This window comes from Manihot esculenta, chromosome 5, assembly GCF_001659605.2.
Source record: "Manihot esculenta cultivar AM560-2 chromosome 5, M.esculenta_v8, whole genome shotgun sequence".
Taxonomy (NCBI): Eukaryota; Viridiplantae; Streptophyta; class Magnoliopsida; order Malpighiales; family Euphorbiaceae; genus Manihot; species Manihot esculenta.
In genome coordinates, this window is record NC_035165.2 from 32,538,372 (window position 1) to 32,563,538 (window position 25,167).

The window sequence follows — 25,167 nt, forward strand, 5'->3', positions numbered from 1 at the left end:
AAAAAGAATTTATTTCAATGTAAAGTAACGGATCATCACCAGATGGATCATCACCGGATCTTTTATATCGGCTATTCTACATTTAGGGAAAGTTCAGGCTTTGATGAAGAAAGCGAATCTAAAAGTTCACCAAGCCTTTCTTATAGTGAATCAGTCCAGATAATGCGTCTCAGTCCAGTTATGGGATCAGGCCTCACCAGTAGACCCTTTTGAAGGAAGTCCGGAGCAGGTTTAATAACTTTGCAGTCCTAATGGCCACTTAGCGTGAAGAGGAGGTTAGGACTGAGTAGTATTCGGTTCAAATCGAAAAAATTAATCGAATCGAATTAATTTCAATTCGGTTCAGTTTGATTTTTAATTTTAAAAATTTCAATTATTTTGATTCGGTTCGATTTTGATCAGAAAAAAATTCAAAAAAATCAAACCGAACCGATTAGTGATAATAATATATTATTTTCATAATATAAAGAAATTAAATTATATTAAGATTAAAATATTTTAATTAAATTTTAAAATATTAAAAATAAAGTGTAAAAAATAAAAAAATTATTAAAAATCGAAACTAATCAAATCGAATCGAATCGAATCAGACCGGTTCGGTTCGGTTCAATTTCTGACTAAAATCAATTCGGTTCGGTTTTTATAAATACTAAAATTTCGATTTTCGATTTATTCGGTTCGATTCGATTTTAAACCGAATCGACCAAATGCTCACTATTATAGGAGTTTTGACACATTCGTACGTATAACCTGAGTGACACAGAGACATGTAATATTGTGGTAGAAAAACGGTCAGATGTCATTAGCAAACAAAAAGAAAAGAGATAAAAAGCGATCAACATCTTCCTATCAATCTAAACTCACGCAATTACTATAAATTTTATTTTTTGAATTTAAAAATATTAATAACCATAGATTCTTTAATTAGAATAAGAGAATCTAACCTAAGAGATTTATAGAATGTAGGAAGATAATAGGAAAACATGAGAGGCATATTAGATTATGAAGAAAAAAAAAAAAACTAGAATAGTTAAAAAACACAATTTTGGCCTAACTTGAATGTGGCTTGGGAATTGAGGGTCACTCGTTCAATAATGGAAGTGTAAAGACATCTTGCCATGAAACATCTGTTTTTGCAGTTGTCAGGCTCATGTCCCTTTCCAAAGTCACCCTCAATTTGGTATCTCGCTGATAATTAGTCAATAAAACTTTCACTCTCCTAGTTAGAGAGAATTTTTTTCTCTAATTTATTTTCCATGTGACAAAGGGCTTGTCACATTCTAAAAAATAGTGACATTATTAAATTTAAATTAAATATTCTTACATATAAGGACAAAGGTCAACCGTTTAATTAAAAACAACAAATTGAATATTTTTAAGTAATTTAGTTAGTTATAATTGAATTTAAAATAAATTTAAATTTAAAAATAATAATTTTAATAAATTTTAATTGAATTTAAATTTTATTTATAAAATATTCATTGCAGAATGTATTTATATAAATAATTAATTTAATATAAAAATATATATTTTATAATAATATTCATAAATTTTTTTATATTTTTTTATTTAAAAATTTAAATTTTTTAAGAAATATTAAAATTTTGAAATGAAAATTATTAAAGAATTTTTTTTATATAAATTATTAATTAAAATATATATGACTAAATATATTTAAATTTTATTTAGGTAATAATAATCAAGTTTAGATAGTTTATATTGACTTTTAATCGGATTTTGGATTGATTCAGATATTGTTATTATAAATTGAGTTCGAATTTAAATAATTTAATAATCGCGAATTATTATTTACATATTTGCCACTACAACTACGAAATTGATTAGAAAGTGTTGCTCAGTCTATCTAATCATACTTAGAAAGAGAATATTAATGTGTCAAACTCACCCCATAGATTTTGCTATAGAAGTTGCACCAGAATGTGTTAAACTAGGCTGAATGAAACCCTTAATTTTTTTTTTTTTTTATAAATTCAATTCATTACACCGTTATACCGAGTCCAAGCTTAAAATCTTGAATTTTAAAAATTTAAATTAAATATTTTTTTATATAATATATAACTTAGTCCATATTTATTAATTTATTCTATTTAAAATATATAAAATATTTATTAATTTAAATATATTAATATAAAATAATTATTAATTATTAACTATGACAATTACAAAAACTAGTTGAAACTCTTATAACTTGAGCAATTAATAGAACTATAGTTTATTTTATTAACATTTTAATTTAAATTAATATATTATCTTATCATTTTATTATATTTTATCTTGCAAAAAATATATGAAACCTTATCAATTTATTCAGCATAATATCTTAATAATATTATAAAATAAATTTGTTATTTGAAAATTGTATTTAAAAAATTATTTTAATATAAAAATTAATATTAAAAAATTTGAATGAAAAAGTTTAAATTATTTTAATATTCATTTATATATAAAATTATTGTAATTATTTTATACTCCCTCCTATAAATATACACTTTTTTTAATTTCATTCTTTGTCAATTATAGATTACCTTTTTTTTTGAAATAGTAATTTATTGATTAATTTTTAAATATATTCTTATTTAATATTCATTGAAAATAAAGTTCATTAATTTTAAAAATAAATTAGTAATAAAAAATATGAATATAAGGTATATTAAAAAAGAAAATATAAAATTTATTGTTTTTTAAATATATTAATAATATTTGTGTAATATATATGAAAAAATTGGTCCATATTTTTAGGACAGGGGAGTAATATTTATTTAGCAAAATTGACACTGGATAATCTATTTTCACGGATTGGATGGCCCACCCCGGCCGGTGGGAAAGCCTGGTAGTTAGCCCAAGCCCAAAAGTGGCCAATCTCCTCCAAACATGGCTATTGCAAATGCTAATCGCAGAAGTGAAAGGGCGTGTAAAGATGGCGTCAGTTGCTGCACTCTCGTCTATCCACGTTCATCACCTCATCTTCTCCAAACCATCTCTCTCTCTTCTTAGACCTCTCCGTACACTCCCTCGAATCTCTTGCTCTTCTTCTCTTCGATTCAACATCTCCTTCGCCCCTTCAAAACCCAAACCAAATCCTCCATTCCAATTGGACTTCCCCAACCACCACGCTGACGATGACGATGACGATGGCGTTGTAGCCGACTCTTTTTCTGGCACTGGTCAGCTTTTCATTCCCTGGATTGTCCGTGGTGAGGATGGCAATCTCAAACTTCAGTCTCATCCACCTGCGCGTCTCATCCATGCTCTCGCCGATGCTAATACGCAGAATGCCAAGAAGAAGAAGAAGAAACAAAGCAAGGAGAAGCTGATGAAGGAGAGCAGCGTGCTGGCCAACCCAGCAGGAGAACGGAATCTGTCCAAGGCTGCGCGGAGGTTTTACAATGAGAATTTCAGACAGCCTCCGCAGCGTCTCAGTAAGGTTCTCGCTGCTGCTGGAGGTAATCTACTACGATTTTATACATACTCTTGGTTTTAGTTGATGAAATTGTAGTGAATAAGTGAGATTGATTGTGTTTTACATGTAATGTAATCAGTGGCATCAAGAAGGAACAGTGAAGAGCTAATTTTTGAAGGCAAGGTGACTGTCAATGGTTCCGTGTGCAACATTCCTCAGGTGAGCTACTTTATAATTCTTCAATCAATGCTTCATTTGGTTTTCCTCTTCTTTTTTTTTTTTCCCGAAAATAATGTAAAAAGTTTATTGCGTTACGATTATAGCTTTTATTACTGTTTCCAGACTCGAGTTGATCCTGCAAGGGATGTCATCTATGTCAATGGAAATCGCCTTCCTAAGAAACTGCCCCCAAAGCTGTATCTTGCCCTTAACAAGCCCAAAGGGTTTGTTTGTGTTTTTATTTTTATAATTTTCTCTGCACAAGTCTATTGTTTTTTTTTCTTTCTATTTCTTTTGCTGGATATTTTTATTTGTTCAGAATTAGTGTAACTTGGTTAATATAGGTACATTTGTTCATCCGGGGATAAAGAATCTAAGTCTGTGATGAGCCTATTTGATGATTATTTGAAGAGTTGGGTAGGTGCAGATTGCCATTTCTTTTTACAGATTGCAGAAGTCAGAAATTATTTAGAAAAAAAAAAGAGATGAGATTATTGCATTTGAGCAAGTGTGAGAAAGCATTTAAATATTCATACTTTATTTTTTATCTGCTTGTTTAACACCGCAAATTGGTGACACATGGTTTGTGTTTCCAGGAGAAGAGAAATCAAGGGCTGCCTAAACCTCGATTATTTACAGTTGGCCGCCTTGATGTTGCCACTAGTGGATTGATTATCGTGACCAATGATGGTTCGTGTATTGCTATATGTGCAGCTTCACATGTAAAAATTAGTTGTTTGGAAATTAAATAGACTAATCCATAGCTTTCAAATGCTTTTGTTTGCAGGGGATTTTGCTCAAGCACTTGCACATCCTTCGTTCAAGTTATCAAAGGAGTAAGATTCATGTGCTTTCTTGTCTTCCTTAGCAACTAATGGACAGTAGGCTTAATTGTTGCGTAGAAAAGATGTGTAATTAATAATTGTTGGTCCTTAAAGCTTAGGGAACAGGGAGTTCTTCTTTGTGATCTGTTGGATTTTACTTAGGCTTTAGAAGTTGGAGGTTTTCATCAATTGAAGGAAATTATATGATGTTGTGTAAGTGTAGATACATTGCAACCGTAGAAGGTGTAGTGAGCAAGCGGCATTTAATAGTCATCAGTGAAGGAACTATCATTGATGGTGTCCATTGCACTCCAGATTCTGTGGAGCTGCTACCACGGCAGCCAGATATATCAAGACCCCGCCTCCGTATAGTGGTATGTGCATTCTATTTCAGTCCTCTATTGTTTTTCCCTTTTAATGGTACTTCATTATTGCTTAATCCTTCTGTAACTTCTCTTGGTGGAATTGCCTTGACTTAGAACTAGCTAGTTATTCCATCACAACGAATATTTGTTTTGAAGACTTTATCTTTTTTAAAAAAGTACAGTTTAGATACACTTGAATCCCTACAGAATTCATCGTTTTATGGCAATGGAGTTGCCCTTGGGCTTGATGAGATTGAGCTAACCATGAAGCGCTCTTTTGGACTGTGACATAACATGAAGTCACATGGCTGTTACACATGGTAGAAAATTTAACTTGGACAAAACACTTTTGAAATGAAATATTGTCCTTGAATTTGATAAGGTATTTACCAGTATGTTTTGGCAAGAGCTGTTTAAATGTTTGGGGGGTCAAATTAGCCTTCAGTTCAGCCTATCACTCTTAATCTGATGGGCAAACTGAAAAGTTAATCGGTGCTTAGAAAACTACTTGAGGTGCATGGTTCATTTGAAACCCACTACTTGGGTTCAATGGCTTCCTATGGCTAAATGGTGGTATAATTCAACTCCTCATAGTGCTCTTAAAATGTCTCCCTTCCAAGCTTTGTTCATCCTCCAAGTTTTCTTATGGAGTTACCAGCTGGAATAGTTGTGAAGGCTGTGGATAACTTTCTTCAAGACAAACAAGGACTGGTGCAATTGTTGAAGGAGAATTTAGAAGTAGCTCAAAATAGAATGAAGTAACAAGCAGATAAGCAGAGGTCTGAGAGAGAATTTGTTGTGTGAGATTTGGTGCATCTAAAGCTTCAACCTTACAAATAGACATCACTAGCACTCAGGCAGTACTTAAGCTATCTGCTAAGCTTTATGGGCCCTACAAGATTATTGAAAGAGTGGAAAGGGTAGCTTATGATCTGGAATTACCACCTGAATCTGTAATTCATCCTGTGTTTCATGCATCTTTACTCAAGAAAGAGATTGGGGATTCTGTTAGTATTTGTACAGACCTACCACAGCTTCAACATGATAGTTTCATAGCGGCTCCAGAGAAGGTATTGCAGACCAGAAGAATTATCAGAGGAGGAGAATATGTTGAACAAGGATTAATTAAGTGGTTCAATCTTCCTCATGAAGATGCCATTTGGGAAGATAAATCATTCATTGCTGCTCAGTTTCCTGATCATTTGCTTTCTTGGGGTCAAGAAAGTTCTTCACCAGGGGGAATTGTAACATATTATAGGAAGAAATACATAAATAAGAGGGAATAAATTGTATAGAGAATTATAGAGGGAAATACTATAGCTGTATGGGTTGTTATAGCTAGAGTTTGTTATAGCTAGGAGGGTACAACTGTCCAGTTAGTTACGGAGCTAATATAATCTCAGTGTAATACATACAAGGAGGCATTCAGAATTCTAATACAAAATCAGCTTATTCCCTCTCATATCTCTCTTCTTTTCTCTATCCAAACACTTTCTGTTTCTTCTTCCTTCCTCTCTGTCCACTGTTCTATTTCTCTTCTCTTTCTCTAACAAACATCTATGCACCAACTTGAAGGGGGACTGTTGACATATTAGCTTGATTGGCTTGATTATATGCTGATTCTAGGTAAAAATTATGGGTCCTTAATTGTGAGAGATTATTTATGATTATTTGTTTCTTTTGTTTAGGAATTTTGTGTGTATAAATTGGCATGTAAAGTATTTATAAAAATGAAGTCAGAAATACAAAATACATGCATAGATTCTCCCAAAATCTTCAATTTTTATTATTTTACTTATGATTTAATAGTTTTTGGATTTGAGGTAGCCCTTCAAATGTTCTGTTATATATTAAGGTAAAAACTCTGTTGCTTTCAAAAATTAAAAATAAAGAACTAACGTTAAATATTAATAACAATTAAAAATTTTACCTAAAATATCTTTTTATTGCTTGACAAGATAAATTACTCCATATGCATTTTAATTTTTTTTCCTTGACCACTTAATATAAAAGATTTAAAGGAAAGAATATTTTTATTCATTGTATTTGTAGTTGTAATTTTATGCCACCCACCCAAGGTAAAAGTATTAACTCCAGTGCTTGAATCTTTATTCAGTCAAGTTCTTTTCTCTTTCTAACTTGATTAAGATACAGAAGTGACTTGGGCGCATTTATTTGTTATAACCAATTGTGCAGGTTCATGAAGGGAGAAATCACGAAGTTCGAGAACTTGTGAAGAATGCTGGATTGGAAGTCAGTTTTACTTTACCCTTAAGACCACTATCAGATTTCGGAAAATTATTCTGCACTTATTTGTCAATATTATATTTGTATTCTCATCTGATCATATCTTTGGAGAAGATTAGGGGCTGGGCATATGATTTCATAATTTCCTTTATTGTTTAAGCATTATTTGAGATAAACTCTTCAATTCTTCAAGCGAAACATTTGTTCTAAACCACCATTTCCTTTTCCTTGAAAAAAAAAAAAAAAAACGCATCCAGTTTTATGCATAGTGTACGTGGTGATATTGGTGGTACTTTTCTGGTATAATTTTAAGGACTGAGTAGTCAAGCTTTTAGTAGATACTGCTGAAGTTAGAGCACTGATAAAACATGGCCATTTGCCATATTTCAGTGGTAACTTGGCTTGCTGTATGTTAAGGTACCCTTCCTTCAGAACTGGTGCTCATTTATTTTTACATGAACTATTTGTTATCTTTTCAGGTTTATTCATTAAAGCGTGTACGAGTTGGTGGTTATAGACTTCCATCAGATCTTGGGTAACTCATCTGATATCCTGTTCTGGAGACCAGTTGTTTTCTTTTATCACTTGCAACAAAAGACTATTCTAGATTAAATATATAATAATAAACAGAAGGGTGGGAAATGGAGAGTCCTTTCTTGACATACAACATGGTTGACATTTATCTGTCTTAGAGGAAAAATTATGAACAGAAACAAAAGTTGACTCAATGCATGAAGAATCTTATGCTTGTGGGCTGTAGAGATGGTTGATTTATGTAGCCTTACCTTACTTTATAGATGTTGTTTTTGTGGCTCGACATTTGAGTTAATAAGATTTGTGAAAGTGTTGTGTCTGGACCCTTGCTTGGTGTCAGGAGGGTCTTGCCAATGGGAAAGGCCATGATTTCCAATGGGAAACGACATTTCTCATATGGATTGAGCCAGATTAATATAGTTGGTGGCAAAGGTTCCCTGTGGATACTTCCATGTGCATACAGGGACATTGGGGAGCCTATCATGAAGGCATTAAATATTAGGCAGGGGAGCCCATTATGAGGTATAATGGATTTCTGGGCTGTACATGGAAGGTAGAAACTAACCTTATAAGGTGCCTTTTTAAGGGGCAAAACCATGATTTCCAATGGGTCAAAGCAGATAATTCCTCATAAAGGTTGGGCCTGATCGTTACACCTGACACCCATTTTCACTCTCCTCCCCAATGAAGGTGTCTAACAGTCTCCCAGGCATTGATGTCTAAACTTAGGTCCCTACAGCTGTATCATTAACCAGCAAACATGATTGTTTTAGTTTATGATGCTCTCCAAACTTGTATAGGGATGTGAAAATGCATTCAGCTATATCTTTTACAAGTAAACTCATTCCCGGTTGCTGAAATACAAACTTCTATGCTCATTTTTATGTTAATATCAGGATTGGGAAGCATGTTGAACTAAAACAAAATGATCTGAAGGCAATGGGTTGGAAGGGTTGAAAGTAGCTGCTGCCTAATTTCTTAGAAAAGAGGCAGTCCCTGACAGCAAGATCAATGAGATGAAACACAACCTCCAGGTCTCGCGAAGAACATGCATGCTTTGTGGTGCAGAATTGTTGCATGGCCTCTGTTGTATTGCAGGTTCAAACCATGGACTTATGAACTGAGCTGCTTTCCAGTTATAGGGTTGAGGAATATCACTTCCATAGCAGGCGAGTTACGTCAACCAGAGGTTGAGAAGCTTTGGCTCTAATAAGATGATGTAAATCCATTTGTCAAATTGGAATTTTATTTGAGTATTTATATGTACAATGGAAATGTAGATACAAAAGTAGAGGCGAACCTACTAGCGATCAAAGTTGGCTTGAATTCATATGTGTGTTTACTATACTTGTCATTAAGATAATGCAAAAGGAAAATCAATGGCCACCTATGTGTTGTCGTGAATTTACATTTTTGGGCCATAGATCCGCAAGTTGTTCTTTGCTTAATGAGAACTAGTTGTCTTAGATACACGTTCAGTATTTTTACTTTAGGAAAAAGACAGGAGATTGTCCTTGCAGATCTGAGATCGACTGTTTTTTCTTTCAGTTGGAAGTCCTGAAGAGGATGAAGTTGGAGTAGACAAGATCTCGCCTCTCCTAGACTTGCATGTGCCTACAATTGCTGTTGTGAGTGTGTGAGTGTGGGACTCGATTCACATGCTTCAATATATGAACTCTCTGTTTTTAGTATTCGGATTTTCTGTTACAATTATTCTGATGCACGGCCAATCATCTTTTAAGAAAATGGTGGTATGCTCTTGTTAGTCGGTATCAAAGTGGACAAACCAGACTTAGTCAAGGAGCGTAGGGTTTGAGTCGTGGCCTAGTAATAATAATTTTCATTAATGTCAAATTTCACTCTTTTTTTATTAGGGGAAGTTTAATTTGGTCAAAGTTTAAACTTTTTGTCCAAATTAAGCTTAATTTGAACAAGGAACTCAAGAAAATTATCAAATTGAGTTTCTTGATTTTTATGTTGAATTTGAAAGTAAAGAAATTTATTTCAAAAATTATGAGATTCAGTTTCTTGATTTTTTTTATAAATTAAAAAATAAGAAATTTAGTTGAAAATTCATATTTTGGGATTAAATTAAATTTGAATTGAAAATTCAGGAATAATATGAATAAAAAATTGAAAATAGACTAAATTAGATTTTCTAATAAATTTGAAGGTTCAACATTTAGCCAAATAGGTTTGAGAAATTAATAAAGCAAACATAATTAGTGTTATTTTAATATACATGTATATAAATATATATTTTTAATATTCAATATTCATACATATTTTTTTTTCACTTAAAAACATTTATTTAAAATTTGAACAATTAAATTTGATGTGAAAAAGCAAATAGAATCTGAAGTACTGGCGGATGTTGCGCAAGACTATTAGTATTAGGAGAACTTTACCGTGTAATGGGACTATTAAAAGCAAACGCTTAAAATCAATAGAAAGTTAAGGAAATGTGATGTGTACATAAAAATGAAGATTTGTTGAATCCCAAAGGAGGAAATATTGAAAAGGAGGTTTCAATTGTCCTCTCATCCCTCCTTCTTTAAGGAACACCAACTTTTTCAATGCCGGCCAAGTGAATAAAACAAAAAAAAACAAAAGACAGCCAAGCTGTTACTACCTCACACTTTCACATCTGTTTTGTTTATTTATTTATTTAAATTAAATATATAATTTATCCACCATCCTTCTTTTTTTACCCTTTAATTTTTATATTTATATAATTTACTATTAAATTGTAAAATTATAAATAATTTCAGTCCTATGATGAAAAAGTAAATATTTATTATCTTCTCTAACATTTAATATAAAATAACTCAATCTATATGATACAACAGTACATCACAAATATTAAAGATAAACAGTATTTTATTTAAATTAAAAAAATCAATCGAAATAAATTAATTTAAAAAAAATTATATTTACTTTGATTTTTATTTTTAAAAATTTTAATTATTTTGATTCGATTTAATTATAATAAAAAAATTAATAAAATAAAACTAAACTAATTAATGATAATATATTATTTTTAATAATATAAAAAGTTTAAATTATAATCAATATTTAAATATTTTAATTAAATTTTAAAATATTAAAATTAAAGTACAAAATATAAAAAATTTATTAAAAAATCAACCCATTAAATCAAATAGGATTAAATCTAATTTGATTTAAACTGATTTTTATTTAAAATCAGTTTGATTTAATTATTTTAAATACTAAAATTTTAATTTTTAATTTATTCAATTTGATTTAATTTTAAATCGAACCAATTAAATATTCTTTCCTAATAAATATTATATTTTAATTATAAAAATTAAATTATCCTTTGAAAGTTAAGAAATAAATAAAATAAAATAAAATAAAAAAGTAAATTCTCTTTAAAAAAAATAAATAGTAAATTATGCATTCAGTCTTTTATTTATTTTAATTTTCCTTTCCTTGAATTGCTGCCTTCCTGTATTTCATTCATCTTTTTGTCTGGCCAATGATTCTCTCATTATTTTGTAAGCTATCATGAGTTGCATGGTTGAAAATATTTTGATATTCTTTGCTCTTTTTCTGTCTCATGATTCTTATCTTATTTTTTAGTTATTTTAAATTTAAAAATAATATAATTAAAAAATTAATAAAAAAAATATTTTTTAATATATATAAAAAAGTAAAATAAATAAAAATTATGAGAAGTATTAAAGAGTAATGCCAAATGTATCAAGTTGGTCTATATTTTTGGATTGAATAAAGATATATTAGTAATTCCATATTATGCTTTTACATTAATACTTTTTTTTTAAAAAATCATACAAAAATGTGCAAATATGAAGTTCAAATTTAAAATTGTTTCTCATTAATTAAAAAGCATTAAATCTTTTAATGCAAAATACAAGTTTCCTTGAAACTTTTTTATGCACATGAAAAGAAAAATCTGCCACGCAAATAATTACAATAAAATATTTTAAATGAATATATGATGATGACATAATCCTTGGTTTGATATGAATAATTTTAGGGAAAATTACTTTTTAATTCCTGAGATTTAACGTAATTAACACTTCTGTCTCTTTATTTTGGCGACCCAACACTTAAGTCCTTCACTTTCTTTTCTGTCTAAATTCGTAGTCATTCCGTCCAAATTAGCCTTTTGGGACACGTAAATTGACAAAATTAACTCTCACTAAAAATTTCGCTATTTCAAAATCACAAAATCCAAAAGTAACTGGAGAAAATAAGAAAAAAAAAAGGGGATTTCACATGAAGAGAATGATATTTTTGAAAAAAATTATCTCCTCTTATCTTTGACTCTTTGACCAAACGGTTTAAATGGACGGAAGGACTACGAATTTGGACAGAAGAAAAAGTGAGGGACTTAAGTATTGGGTCGCCAAAATAGAGGAATAGAAGTGTTAATTATGTTAAATCTCAGGGACTAAAAAATAATTTTTCCATAATTTTATAATAAAATATTTTAAATGAATTTTTATAAAATTATTTATGATTTTATCTCCATAAACGATAGAAGATTTTTTAAATTAAAAAATTTCAAATTTTTTCATTTCAAATGAAAATTTTATAAAAAAAAAAATTTAATTAAATAGAATTCTTATAAAATTTTTGATCCAAACAAAGGAAATAAGAATTATCTTATTCTTCTTGATAAAAATGAATAATAGCAAGTAAGAATCTGCAACAAAATATTTTCTCCCTGATATTACAGTTACACTAAATATGAGCTTTTTTTTTTTTTTGAAATAGAGGGTTGGGGGGAATCGAACCTTAGACCTTTCAAGGCTACAAGGATGCACTTTATGATAATGAAAATATTTCATTCGAACTATATGATAACATATTTTATCTGTTTGGAGATATAATTATTTATTTTTATTTATTTAATAACATTCAATTTATACGGTTTTTCAAATTTTAAATTTTTTTATTATATTATAATAAATCTTTAATATTTAATAAAATTTATTTTACATATATAGATTTTGTCAAATTATAAAGTGTTTTATGTAATTAAAAATTAGAGAATGCATGAAATTACCTGTAATATGGTTTGTAGTATTAATGACCTATTTATTTGAAGAGAAAATAATTTATATTTTATATGTCTCAATAACAGTAATGACTGGACCTTTTGAATAAGTTGCAGAACAAATAAGATCACTCGAATTATTGGCCTCTATAATATTTTTACCTCGATCATTATTTTCTCATACTCCTTGTGTAATCATAGACTTACTGATCATATTTAAATTTCTAATTAATAAAATACTTCAATGAACAAATAAAATTTCAAAACTAAACACAACTCAACACCAAAAGTCAAAACTAAAAAGTCGTAATACTATTCAAAAATCAGATTTGAACTAGACTCAATTTCACAACGCCATAAATCCCACAAAATCTGATACTTCAAAGCAATGTTAACAAGGAGGTGCTAAAAATAAAACAATACATAGAGTTGAAATTACAAGGTAGAAGCAACAAAAAATATTAGATGCAGCTTTCAGACATCGAGAATATTGCCCGTAAACAATATGTGTGGTATGTGAACAATATCAAAACACAAAATATTAAAAAATCGAAAGTTCTGATACCATATAATAATATAAATTTGTTGAAAATAATTGATATATTCTCTATTCAAAAAGAGTGTTTATATACAAATTACAAAGTCATGTTAATATAATAAATCATTCTCTTAAAAATTCTCTATCTATTAATTAATATCAATTAATTTTATAATTTTAGAATTATATTCACACTATAAAAAGGCAAACAATAAACTAGTGCTAGCTTGATGGGAAGAGGTCCTTGAAAATCATAATTTATTTTGTGTTCATGACTCAGTTATAGTAGAGTAAAACAAGGTAAAAATAGAGTAATATTATTAATAGTTATAGAGCATAGGGCCCTTTTATCTTAGAAATTTTTAAATATTAGTGCTAAAGATACTTTGAGTGAAGATTTGAAGCTCCAATTTTATAACCATTTTGATGTCTTAATGTTTAAAAAAAAAAAAAAATCAGAAAGAGAGCGAAGCAAAGAAAAATTCAAATGTTCTTAGAAATCAGCATACTAAAAGAGGATGCTTTCTAATTACTTAAGAAAGACATTATCAACCTTAAAAGGGAGGCAATTAAGCTCAAATATGACTTGTAAAAGTAAAAACATCTTACAATTTTAGGCACATTCCAAAATGGTTCACTAATCATTGCACTCCTCGGTGCACAAATTGCTCTAGGCTCACAAGTAATGCAACTTTCATTCTCCAAATAGTATGAGTTTGTGATTGAAGTTTGGCTAGACAGCAAAAATGCTTCCCATAGTGCTGCTATTGACGATATTGATACTAACGACCTTAGCCGTAGTACGATAAAGTTGAGTCAGATCTAACTCACCAAAAAACTAATTCAAGAGAGAGAAGTGTCTATAACTCATATAAAGGGCACGTTACCCTTTCCGATATAGGATTCAATTCATCGTCTAGAATTTTATTGTGTGTGACATATTTATGAGAAATGCAACATCAAATGGAAAGTTTTGGATCAGACCTAACTCACCCTAAAAATTAGGTTAAGGGAATGAGTGATCGTGACCCATATAATATAAGTGACACATTACCCATTTCCATAATTAATGTGAGATTCAACTTAATTTGTAGCTTCCCCACTAACAATCAATAATTATATGAATAATTATATGAATTGAGGGAGAATAAAAGAAATGCCTGAATATAATGGACATTATCCTCGAGAAAACCTTTGAAACTGATTTATATTATCTAGGGTAATATAAAAATAACTCAAATTTTTTTTGCCTCTCATCATATTAATATTATGTGTTACTCCCTTTTAGCAGACACATATTTCAATCGCTCATTCTCCGACAAAAGCAGAATTAAACTGGCCCTAAAAATTTTAGGGTTTATTTGCTCCAAAAGTTAATTTTAAATTTATTTGGGCCCTAATGAGAAATAGGGGTAGAAAATTATGAACGATTTTGACAATAGGATCTAATAAGAGAACTTATTTTGCAACGGAGCCTCCTGATATTATAATCTATATTATAGTCTAATTTGAATGATTTTAAAATATAAAAATTAAAATATTTAATTTTAAAAATAAAAAAGAAACAACTATTATTATGTCAAATTCAAAAGTTAAATTTATGAATTTTAATCTTGTTTTATTATAATAATAATAATAATAATAATAATAAAGAATGTAATCCGTCATGAAACATGAAACTCGAAAAATAATTAATTAATTAAAAAAAAGATTTATTTTTTTTAAAATGTAATTAAATCACGTAATTTAAATATTTGATTGAATTCTCAATTATATTTACTTTTTCAATTATGTTTAAAATAACTAAAATTTTGAGATTAGTCGTCATTGTATAATGTCTCTAAATCAATTTTAATTAGAAGGAAATTTATCTATTTTTATGAGTACATAGATTTTTTATCACAAGGCCTTGTACTCCTGGATTTAGCAGTTTTCGGTTCAAACTAAAAAAATCGATTTAATCGAATTAATTTTAAAATTTAGTTTGATTTTTTATTTAATTCAGTTCGGTTTGGTTTTTAATTTCAAAAATTTCGATTATTTGAGTTTGGTTATATTTTGATCAGAAAAAAATTAAAAAAATCAAATCAAACCGATTAGTGATAATAATATATTATTTTATATTAATATTAAAATATTTTAATTAAATTTTAAAATATTAAAAATAAAGTGTAAAAAATAAAAAATTTATTAAAAATCAAAATCGATCAAATTAAATTGAATCAAATTAAATCAGACCGGTTTGGTTCGATTCATTTTCTGATCAAAATTGATTTGATCTATTTTTATAAATACTAAAATTTTAATTTTTAATTTATTCAATTCGGTTCGAATTTGAACTGAAACGAGCGAATGCTCGCTTCTAACTTGTACAGCTCATTCACCGAGAAACTCATATTAGTTTGATTATCACTTTCAAAAGAAAAATTTAATTTCAATTGGTACACAATAATCTACTCTAATAGATGTTCTAACAGTAATAATATAAAAAATATAAATGTTGCACTTTTTAAAAATGACATTGCACTAATAAAAGTACTCTTGAAATACAAAATTGATTTCTGATAGTCCATATAGGAAACAGTAAAAGCAAAATTATCACAGCAGGAAAAGATGATTGAGATTTTAAACAAGATCTTTTATTCTGTTTTTTGTACTTAAATGAGGTCACATGAGTTCATATTGAGTGATTTTATAGATCTTATTTTGAGTTTGTTTCAATATTAGGTAAAATTCCAGAAAAGCCACAGAAATTAATTAAAGAGTTTGATTACGTGGTAATTAATTTAAGAAAAAATTATGTGATAATTAATTTAAGAAGAAATTATTATTTAATTTTTGTTATATAAAAAAATTACTAATTAATAGTATACTAAAATGTATTCATTTATTTTAATATTAATTTTAATCGTTAAATATTATTAAAAAATTTAAAATATTTATAATATAGATAAATTAATAAATAAATTTTTAAAAATATAATAAATCAATTAATAAATTTTTTAAAATTATAAATTAAATAATAAAATACTTAACAACATAATTAACGGAGTGAATAATATTTTAAAAAAATATTAAAAATATTTTAATATATTTTTTTAAAATTAAAAATTTATTAGTAATTTTTTTATATTATAAAAATTAAATAATAATTTTTTTAATTTAAATTAAAAAATAACACTTTAGATAATTTTTTTATTAAAATTAATTTAAAAAATAAATATAATTACAACTAATTTTAAAAATTTAATTATTTTATATAAAAATTAAAAAAATGGAATATAATTGAAAATTTACATAAAAGTTTTTAGTACAAATGATAAATCACTATCCGTGTGTAATTGTGTAAACAAATTGGCCGTCCCAAGCCAAATGTTACTCTCTGACAATGGACAACTACCCGACCAAACTCTTCTCTCATAACGCGGGAACCGTCCACTCTCTCTCTCTCTCTCTCTCTCTCATCCATCGTGCCGTCCTCAATCTCTCTCTCTCCCACGAAAATACGTTTTTTTTTTGAAATTTTTGAATTTTCAAAATCCGTCCGGCATGGCAAATGCATTCCTATTGTTTTCAGTGTCCTTTATATTTCTCTTTTCTCTCTCTCTCTCCATCTAATGCTCTCATACATTGAAACAAATGGCTTCCAGTTCTACAGTCAGAACGACGTCGTTGTGCTCCCACAGAGCTGACAGGCAACAGCAGCAGCAACTTCCTCCTCCTCTTGTATCTTCTTCTTCTTCCAATTCTGGTTCCAGAAACGGGTCACAGCAGAATAACCATTACTCTCTTCGCTCCAAGGCTCCGGCTTCTTCACGGCGCTCTGTTACGCCTACTTCCCGTTCTCACTCTTCTCACCAAGACGACGATAATGGTCTCTTTCTCTTTCCCCTCTTGAAGGACTGAATGATTTGAAGTTTATTTTCTTCAAAATCACTGTTCTAGCTGTTTGGTTTCTCTTGGTTCGAGTTTTCTTTGAAATGAAAAAAGAAATTGGATATTTCAAAATTTATATTTCTTTTATCTATTAACTAAATGGGAGAAATTATGCAAGTGGAAACCAAATGCAATTCACAGCAAGCTAGCAAGCGTTCGTTCAATGCTTATGAAGAATTTACCGTGAAAGAAAATTTGAAACTCGGAGCATCTGATACTGTTATAAGCAAATCCCTGGGATATACGAATGTTTGATCATTATATTCGTTCTCAAGTTTGCCAACCATTTTCTTCTTTACTCATGATTAAAATTATAGCGTCCTGCTACACACTATAATTTGTAGAAATATCTTTTTTTATAATGTATTGATTTTGGTTCTCCATTTTGATCAAAGATCCTGTAAGAGTGAGAGTTGCTGTCAGACTACGACCAAGAAATGCTCAAGATCTTAGTTTGGACTCTGATTTTTCTGATTGTGTCGAACTGCAGCCAGAGGTGACTTCTTCATCTTCTTCTTCTTATTTATTTATTTATTTATTTTTATTATTATTACTTTTTAGAGGGGGTGGTGGTGTTGTTGTTTCCAGATTCCAGTATTATGCACTTTCTCTGTAAATTGACCTTTTCATGTCACATGTATAATTTTATCAGAATAGCATTTACCAGGGCTTTGGATTATTTAAGGTGATTCTTCCTTTTATGCAGCTGAGAAGGTTGAAATTGAGGAAAAACAACTGGAGTTCTGAATCTTACAAATTTGATGAAGTATTTAGCGAAACTGCCTCTCAAAAGCGTGTGTATGAAGCAGTAGCAAAACCTGTTGTTGAGGTAAGTGATTAAGGAGTTCAAATCAGAATGTTATGTTGGCATTCAAATAACAAATGTGTAAAGATTGTGTTTTTGAATATGTTCACTACGCTCCTTATGTCTAAATGTCACACAGGAAATTGAATTTGTAAAATCTTTGATGGTATGCTAATTACTACCTACTGATATGCCTTTGTAGAGCGTATTGAATGGATATAATGGGACAGTTATGGCTTACGGTCAGACAGGTACTGGGAAAACTTATACAGTTGGCAGATTGGGGAAAAATGATGCATCTGAGCGGGGTATCATGGTTAGAGCTCTAGAAGACGTAATTGCTAATGTAAATCCTTCTTCAGATATTGTTGAAATCTCCTATTTGCAGGTACTAAAGTTTTCTTGCTACATTCAACCTCCTAGGAAAAAAAGAAGCTCCTGTTACTTTAATATATATCTGATAGTAATATGAGCCTACATGAAGAGAAGAAATGGTTGGGTATACAGGCTGTAAGCCTGTAATATGTTTCTGTATGTTGTCATATCATGATGTGCTGATAATAGGATAGTATTAATTCAAGTCATAACTTGTGGAATCATGCTTTATTTATTCACTTTTTGTGTTCCAAACATGCAGATGATTGTCTATTGTTATGGAAACTAAATATGTGTAGATATGTGCTTGATTGTAGGCTTGATCTTAGGCTTAATAGCTTGATTTTAGACTTAATCTAGGAGATCAGTATTCCTTCTTTAGCTAAGATTCTTGTAAATAAAATTTGAACAATTCTTTTATACAATATACATAAATTCAAACTTCCACATGGCATTAGAGCAATAGAAAAACACATCATTCTTTCCTCCTGTTTGGAGACTTAGGGCTTCATTTACTGTGTTCTTTAGGTCACCCATATTGGGTGACATTTGGTTCTCATTGCCCACCCAAGAAGGAAGTCGGAGGTCCGGCAATTTGTCTAGGAGATCTGGTCATCATCTGACCCGACGAGTGTACCTCGCGAGTTGGCAAAAGTTTCTGTCTCCGTCCTATTTGCCAGTGTGTGGAGGCACATCCAACTTTTGGCGCCGCCCCGCTTCTTCTCACCGGCGTCGCCCAATCTTCAGTTATGTGGTTGGTTTTCAGTTTGGGTGACTTGTGGAGATGATTTTGCTTTGATTACAATTCTGCCATTACTCACACTTGTTGTTCTTGTGTTTTTGCTTGTGTCACTCTTTGGGACTTTGGGTATTGTTTACGGCTACTGTTCATCGGTATTATTCACCGCTATTGTTCAACAAAGGTTTTCTACAAGCTATCATTTGATTTGGAATTGGCTTCGGGATTATTCTTTGGTTTCTATTAGATTCTTTTGCCTTGTTAAGTGGTAGTAGTATTTAAGAAAACTATTTTAGTATTTGCAAAAGCATTTGCAAAAGCATTTGCTTAGTCTTCCCAATATAAAGAGATGTTAAGGCTCACCAATTTCTTTGCCATAACTATCAATAAATCAGGTACATCCACGTCTTGTCTTGTCCCTTCTTCTATATGGTTATTGATTTTAGTACTACAAATCATATACGGGTAATTCTAGTCTTTTATTTGCTTTTCAATCTCATACAAGCTCATCCTCAGTTTCATGTCTTCTCCAACAGCTAATCATTGGGTAGCCTTAGAACAAATCTTGTGCTATTTCATGAAAAAAATGAGAGTCAATTAAATATATTTGGTTCATTCATGAAACATTGAATTAGAAGCAATATGAACAACTTGATAGTCACACCATAACCGACCTGGCAATGAAGACTTGAGACCAACTTCATTCAACCATTGATATAACCACATAACTTCACACGCCAATTGTGCCTTAACTCTATATTGTGACATAGCTCTATTCTTTGCTTCTGTACTAGATTGAGAAATCACATTTTGCTTCTTACTCCATAACACGAGATTAACTTCAATAAAGAAACAATACCCAGTAGTAGATTTTCTATCAATCTTGAATCCTGTTCAATCTATATTTGAAAAGCATTCAATATTAGGGTGACCATAATTCAAAGCTATTCTGTGGAAGAAAACTCTCAAAGATCCTAAGTGGAAAGGAGCAGTGATTGAAGAAATGAAAGCCTTGGTTGGAAGTGAGACTTGGGAGCTAGTGTCTTTTCCACTTAGGAAAAAACTAATTGGCTGCAAATGAGAATTTGCCGTGAAATACATAGCTGATGGTTTAATTGAAAGGTTCAAGGCCAGATTGGTTGCTAAGAGATTCACTCAAGCTTATGAAGTGGATTATCAGGAAACATTAGCATCTGTTGCTAAAATGAACTCAATGAGAGTCCTATTATCTTGTGCTGCTAATTTTGATTGGGGTTTACAGCAGTTTGATGTGAAAAATGCATTTCTCTATGGAGATTTAGAAGAGAAGGTGCATACGGAGATATCTCTTAGATTTGCTGATGAAAACTACAAGGAAAGGTATGCAGACCGAACAAGGCTTTGTATGGACTGAAACAATCTCCTAGATTATAGTTTGACAGATTTAGCAGAGCTATACTTTTCTTTGGCTATCAATAGAGTAATGTTGATCATATCTTGTTTATCAGACATCACAAGGGTAAGAGAACTCTTCTTATAGTTTATGTTGTTGACATAGTAATAACAAGAGTTGACAAAGAAGAAATTGCTCGATTGAAAAGGTTTTTAGCTTAGGAATTTGAGATCAAAGATCTAGAAAAGTTTTAATATTTCTCAAGAATTGAGGTTGCCAAATTAGAGAAGGGAATTTTTATTTCCTAAAGGAAATATATTCTAGATCTTTTGAAAGAGACTTGGATGTTGGCTTGCAAATCAGCAGAATTTCCTATCGAGAACAATCATAAGCTACAGATAGTAACTGGTGAGTTAGTTGATATTGGCATATATAAGAGATTGGTAGGGAAACTAAATTATTTCTCACATACTAGACCAAACATAACATATGCAATCAGCTTAATCAGCCAGTTTATGATGATCCTTGTGAGCCCTACATGCAAGCTGTTTTTCACATTCTTGATATCTAAAATTTGCCCTAGGAAAAGAACTCCTTTCCAAACATGTTCACCTCCAACTAGAAGTCTTTACTACACACTTGAGAGGAAATTTTGTTACTTGGAGAAGCAAGGAGTAAAGTGTTGTTTTTCGATCAAGTACTGAAATTGAGTGTAAATCTATGGCTCAAGGAGTTTGCGAACTTTTGTGGTTGTAAAGATTATTAAAGGAATTAAAATTGTTAAAGGAAAGATAAAGTCCTCTTGCAGTGTGATAACAAAACAACCATCAGTATAGCTTAAAAGCCAATTCAACGTGATAGGACGAAACACATATAAATTGAACGGCACTTTATTAAGGAGAAACTAATAGATGATGTCTTGAGTTTAGTTCATGTGACCTCTGACAAGCAGTTGGCCGATGTGTTCACTAAAAGGCTTGACAATAGGGCCTATCACATCTTGGTTTGCAAATTGGACATGTGGGATATCCATTCATCAACTTGAGGAGGAGGGTTAACTACTTTAACAGAGCTTCAAATCTTTGATTATTGATTTAATTGCTGATTTTTAGGTCCTAAATCATAGCTAATTTATTTGTTGCCTAACTTCCTACTTCCTAGTTAGATTCAATTCGTTGTGTATAAATTGATGATTACATTGTATGTAAAACATATAGAAAAACAATAAAACTCAGGATTTCCCAAAAAATCTTCAAAACTAAATATGTATGATATGTGCTTGATTGTAGGCTTGATGGCTTGATTTTAGGTTTAATCTAGGAGATTAGTATCCTTCTTTAGCTAGGACTCTTGCATATAAATTTGTACTATTCTCTTATACAATAAATACAGAAATTCAAACTTCCACATCTATCATGAGCATGACTTCATTGATACTTATATAAACTCCCAAACATAATTTGCCACTGAGTTAGCAATGTGTATATAGCTAATTATGCTTTTATTTATTTATTTATTTATATTTTTTTATTGATAATCAATTATCACCCTTCCATTCTCACTCATTTTATTGCTGCAGTTATATATGGAATCTATACAGGATTTGCTTGTGCCGGAGAAGATTAATATCCCTATTAATGAGGACCCAAGAACAGGGGACGTGTCATTACCTGGTGCTACAGTGGTCAGAGTTCGTGACCTTGATCATTTTTTTGAGTTAATGCAAATTGGAGAGACAAATCGACATGCTGCTAATACAAAGCAGAATACAGAATCTTCACGCAGTCATGCAATTCTCATGGTGGGATTCCTTTAGGATTTTAGTTTTTCTTGGTAACTTACCTTTAAGTCTGGGAGAATATTTCCATAAACTTTTGTCATTAATAATGGTAAATAACCTTTAAGCATCTGAAGTCAGAACCTATTTGGTCTTGCAGGTTTATGTACGAAGATCCATCCATCAAAAAGTAGATGAAATCAATGCTCAAGGTACAATGACTGATTTAGTTGGTGGCAATGGCATTCCTAGAGTTAGAAAAAGCAAGTTGCTCATTGTTGATCTTGCTGGATCTGAAAGATTAGATAAATCTGGTATGTGAATGATACATTCCCAAACTGACATTTTTGCTTCATAACTGGTGTTTTCGTTTAAGTTCTGTCTCAGGGCGTAACATCTTACTATAAGAAAATTAACATAAATAATGTAAATAATGTTTGCTTCTGTTCCTAAAGAAAGTATATGGTTAATTTCATGTAGTGCAGGCAGTGAAGGTCGCTTGCTTGAAGAGGCTAAGTTTATTAATCTTTCTCTAACTTCCCTTGGCAAATGTATAAATGCATTGGCTGAAAGCAGTCCACATATACCAACAAGGGACTCTAAGCTGACCAGATTGCTGCGGGATTCATTTGGAGGTTAATCTCTGCTGTCCGTCCTTTATGCTCTCTTACTCTCGCTTTTTTGCTCTTCATATCAAATGTGATGTTATGGAATTTCAGGTTTGTAGAAGCTTGCTCCAATGCTTAGCATTGCAGGAGCAATCTCATGCTATAGCAACTATTTCTAGTTTTCCATGATTTAGGACTCAATGTTCTATGCTTTAATACATTCAAGTACACTGTTTTATAAAATTGCATAGTAAAAATGGATGAGTATCATACCTTGACTTATTGTTTGGATGTTTGATGTTCACATATCTATTTCTGTTACTACATCAATGGTACCAGTATTTTTACAAGTATTGTATTTTTCCAGATTGTTAGAATATTATCCTTTGATTTTCCTTCCTAAACCTTCTCATGTAAATCACAGTTAATTCTAATTAAATAGGCTCCTCGAGGACTTCTCTTATAATAACAATTGGGCCATCTTCACAGCATCATGCAGAGACAACTAGCACAATTATGTTTGGGCAACGGGTAAGTCAGGAACAAGTTATAATTGAATATTTAGGCAAACTATTGGATGTAGTAGCAATTTCAAGTGATATGCACTGGAAATTTTCCTCTCTCTTAAAATTTAATCGTGTAGATTTGATCTATATATAGTTTTGGAAGTGCATGTTTCTGGGTGTTTAAATCTTATGAGAAATGCCATAAATGCTCCATATTTTATTTATGAGACAATATCCTTAAAATGCATCACTAATTAGTTTTGATATGGCTTAACTTTTCTTCCTTTGGATGAATTTTCTTTGATGCTGAAAATTAGCACGCGATAGGCATGTTTAATCATTAACAAATTTTATGTGTTTATATTTCTTTTGAATTTTAATTGAATGCATTTTTCTACTTTATTTACTATGTGTCGTAGGTGTAAAAGAGGGATTGATTATGTATTTTGCTTGTATAGGATTTATTGCAGGGGATGTTATTTAGTGCATTAATCTAAAATATATATAAATGTGGGAAGAAGAGGGTGAGGGGAATATTGGCATTGCCAAAAATACCTCTTCTTAGATTTAAGGATTTCAAATTTATTATTATTTTTTTTAATTTAAAAATATTTAGTTTGATTAGATAATTATATTACTGTTTTATTTAAACTAAAATTGTTAAAAATTTATATTAGTATTTAACAAAAATTATTAACAACATATATTAACATTTAATTCTATTAAATAAATTTTTTATTATAATCTAAAATAACATTAAATAATTAACTAAAATAAAAAAGTTCCTAGTTGAAAAATCATTAAAAATTAATATTTTTTAGTGATCGCGTATTTGCAATTGTTGACAATATAGCCTAAAACTTTTAATGATGAAATTTTCTACTTATAAATAAAATCAGTTTGTTGCTAAAATTTTTAGTATAAATTATATCCTAAAACCTTTATCGATTTCTGTGGCTAATAATCTTTAGAGACTAACATTTTATTTGATAAATTAAATTTATATAATATCTATTTTCTAATATTATTGTTTTATTATTTTTAAAGCAATTTTAACATATTAATTTTTATTTATAATAATTAAAATTTTAACACTATTAAAAAGAATTGTTAAAATCAACAAGTGTTATTTTTTTTTAAAGATGAATAAACTTGACAAATAATGATGTTTTATTGTATTAAAAAAATAATTATAAATAAACTAATTGAAATAAAATAATTAGTGATATTTTTTAAATTATAAATAACTAAATTTAAAATTAAATATTTTATGTAAAATAAAAATAAAAATTATTAATTTTAAATTTTATTATATTAAAATAAAGTTAATAATTAATACACAATTATGGATAATATAAATGTGAGAAGTAGAATTGGTAGAATTATCTTAAAGGTATATGATTGGATACATGTTATTATTTTATTTTTATCCATTTACAAGAGTTATCTTGTGCTATCATATTTCACTTTAAAGTCCAACTTATCTCTATAACTATTATACCAAAACTCTATATAAAAGAAAAGAAAAGAGGAAAAAAGAGAGGAAATTAGAGAATTCATTGTTGGAGTTTGGCTCGGAGTGAAGTAAGTTCCGTAAAAAATTTGAAACTATTATCTTTTATTTTGTTACCAAAAAATGATTTAGACATCTCACATGATATTTCACATATATTGGCCCATTTATAGAAGCAAATAGGATATTGTATGATAGGAAATTTTTAGCTATAATTGGGTTTTGAGAAATTTTTAAGTTCTTTTAGTGATTTAATGAAATGATTGAACTCTATTATGCAATTTTCTATTACTTGACTTGATAATGCAATAAGTATATTCATGACTGGAAGTTTATAAATA

General features: G+C 29.9%; 2 protein-coding genes across 6 annotated transcripts in view; both read left to right on the forward strand.

Annotated features, from left to right (window-relative positions):
* Window positions 1-2,899: 2,899 nt before the first annotated feature.
* Window positions 2,900-8,996, forward strand: LOC110615307 (putative ribosomal large subunit pseudouridine synthase SVR1, chloroplastic). Its single transcript, XM_021757117.2, has 10 exons — window positions 2,900-3,464; window positions 3,561-3,640; window positions 3,764-3,864; window positions 3,985-4,057; window positions 4,237-4,330; window positions 4,428-4,476; window positions 4,688-4,838; window positions 7,026-7,082; window positions 7,556-7,611; window positions 8,507-8,996. The coding sequence occupies exons 1-10, from the start codon at window positions 2,906-2,908 to the stop codon at window positions 8,565-8,567; spliced, it is 1,281 nt and encodes a 426-aa protein (XP_021612809.2). The 5' UTR covers window positions 2,900-2,905; the 3' UTR covers window positions 8,568-8,996.
* A 7,644-nt stretch (window positions 8,997-16,640) lies between these two features.
* Window positions 16,641-25,167, forward strand: part of LOC110615210 (kinesin-like protein KIN-UC) — a 41,636-nt gene continuing 33,109 nt past the window's right edge. For 3 of the 5 annotated variants that reach the window (XM_043956891.1, XM_021756977.2, XM_021756979.2), the window contains exons 1-8: window positions 16,641-17,069; window positions 17,527-17,627; window positions 17,838-17,960; window positions 18,139-18,324; window positions 22,002-22,223; window positions 22,360-22,513; window positions 22,685-22,834; window positions 23,250-23,338. In XM_043956891.1, coding sequence (XP_043812826.1) covers window positions 16,835-17,069; window positions 17,527-17,627; window positions 17,838-17,960; window positions 18,139-18,324; window positions 22,002-22,223; window positions 22,360-22,513; window positions 22,685-22,834; window positions 23,250-23,338 — 1,260 coding nt within the window. In that variant the 5' untranslated portion in view covers window positions 16,641-16,834. The remainder of the gene's footprint in view (window positions 17,070-17,526; window positions 17,628-17,837; window positions 17,961-18,138; window positions 18,325-22,001; window positions 22,224-22,359; window positions 22,514-22,684; window positions 22,835-23,249; window positions 23,339-25,167) is intronic. The other 2 variants (XM_021756975.2, XM_021756976.2) reach the window with 1 other exon arrangement.

Excerpts from the sequence above, each read along its gene's own strand:
- LOC110615307 (XM_021757117.2), top strand. The coding sequence starts at position 2,906 with ATGCTAATCGCAGAAGTGAAAGGGCGTGTAAAGATGGCGTCAGTTGCT. Across the intron at positions 3,865-3,984 it reads GCCCTTAACAAGCCCAAAGG|GTACATTTGTTCATCCGGGG; the intron begins GTTTGTTTGTGT and ends TGGTTAATATAG. Across the intron at positions 4,477-4,687 it reads TCGTTCAAGTTATCAAAGGA|ATACATTGCAACCGTAGAAG; the intron begins GTAAGATTCATG and ends GTGTAAGTGTAG.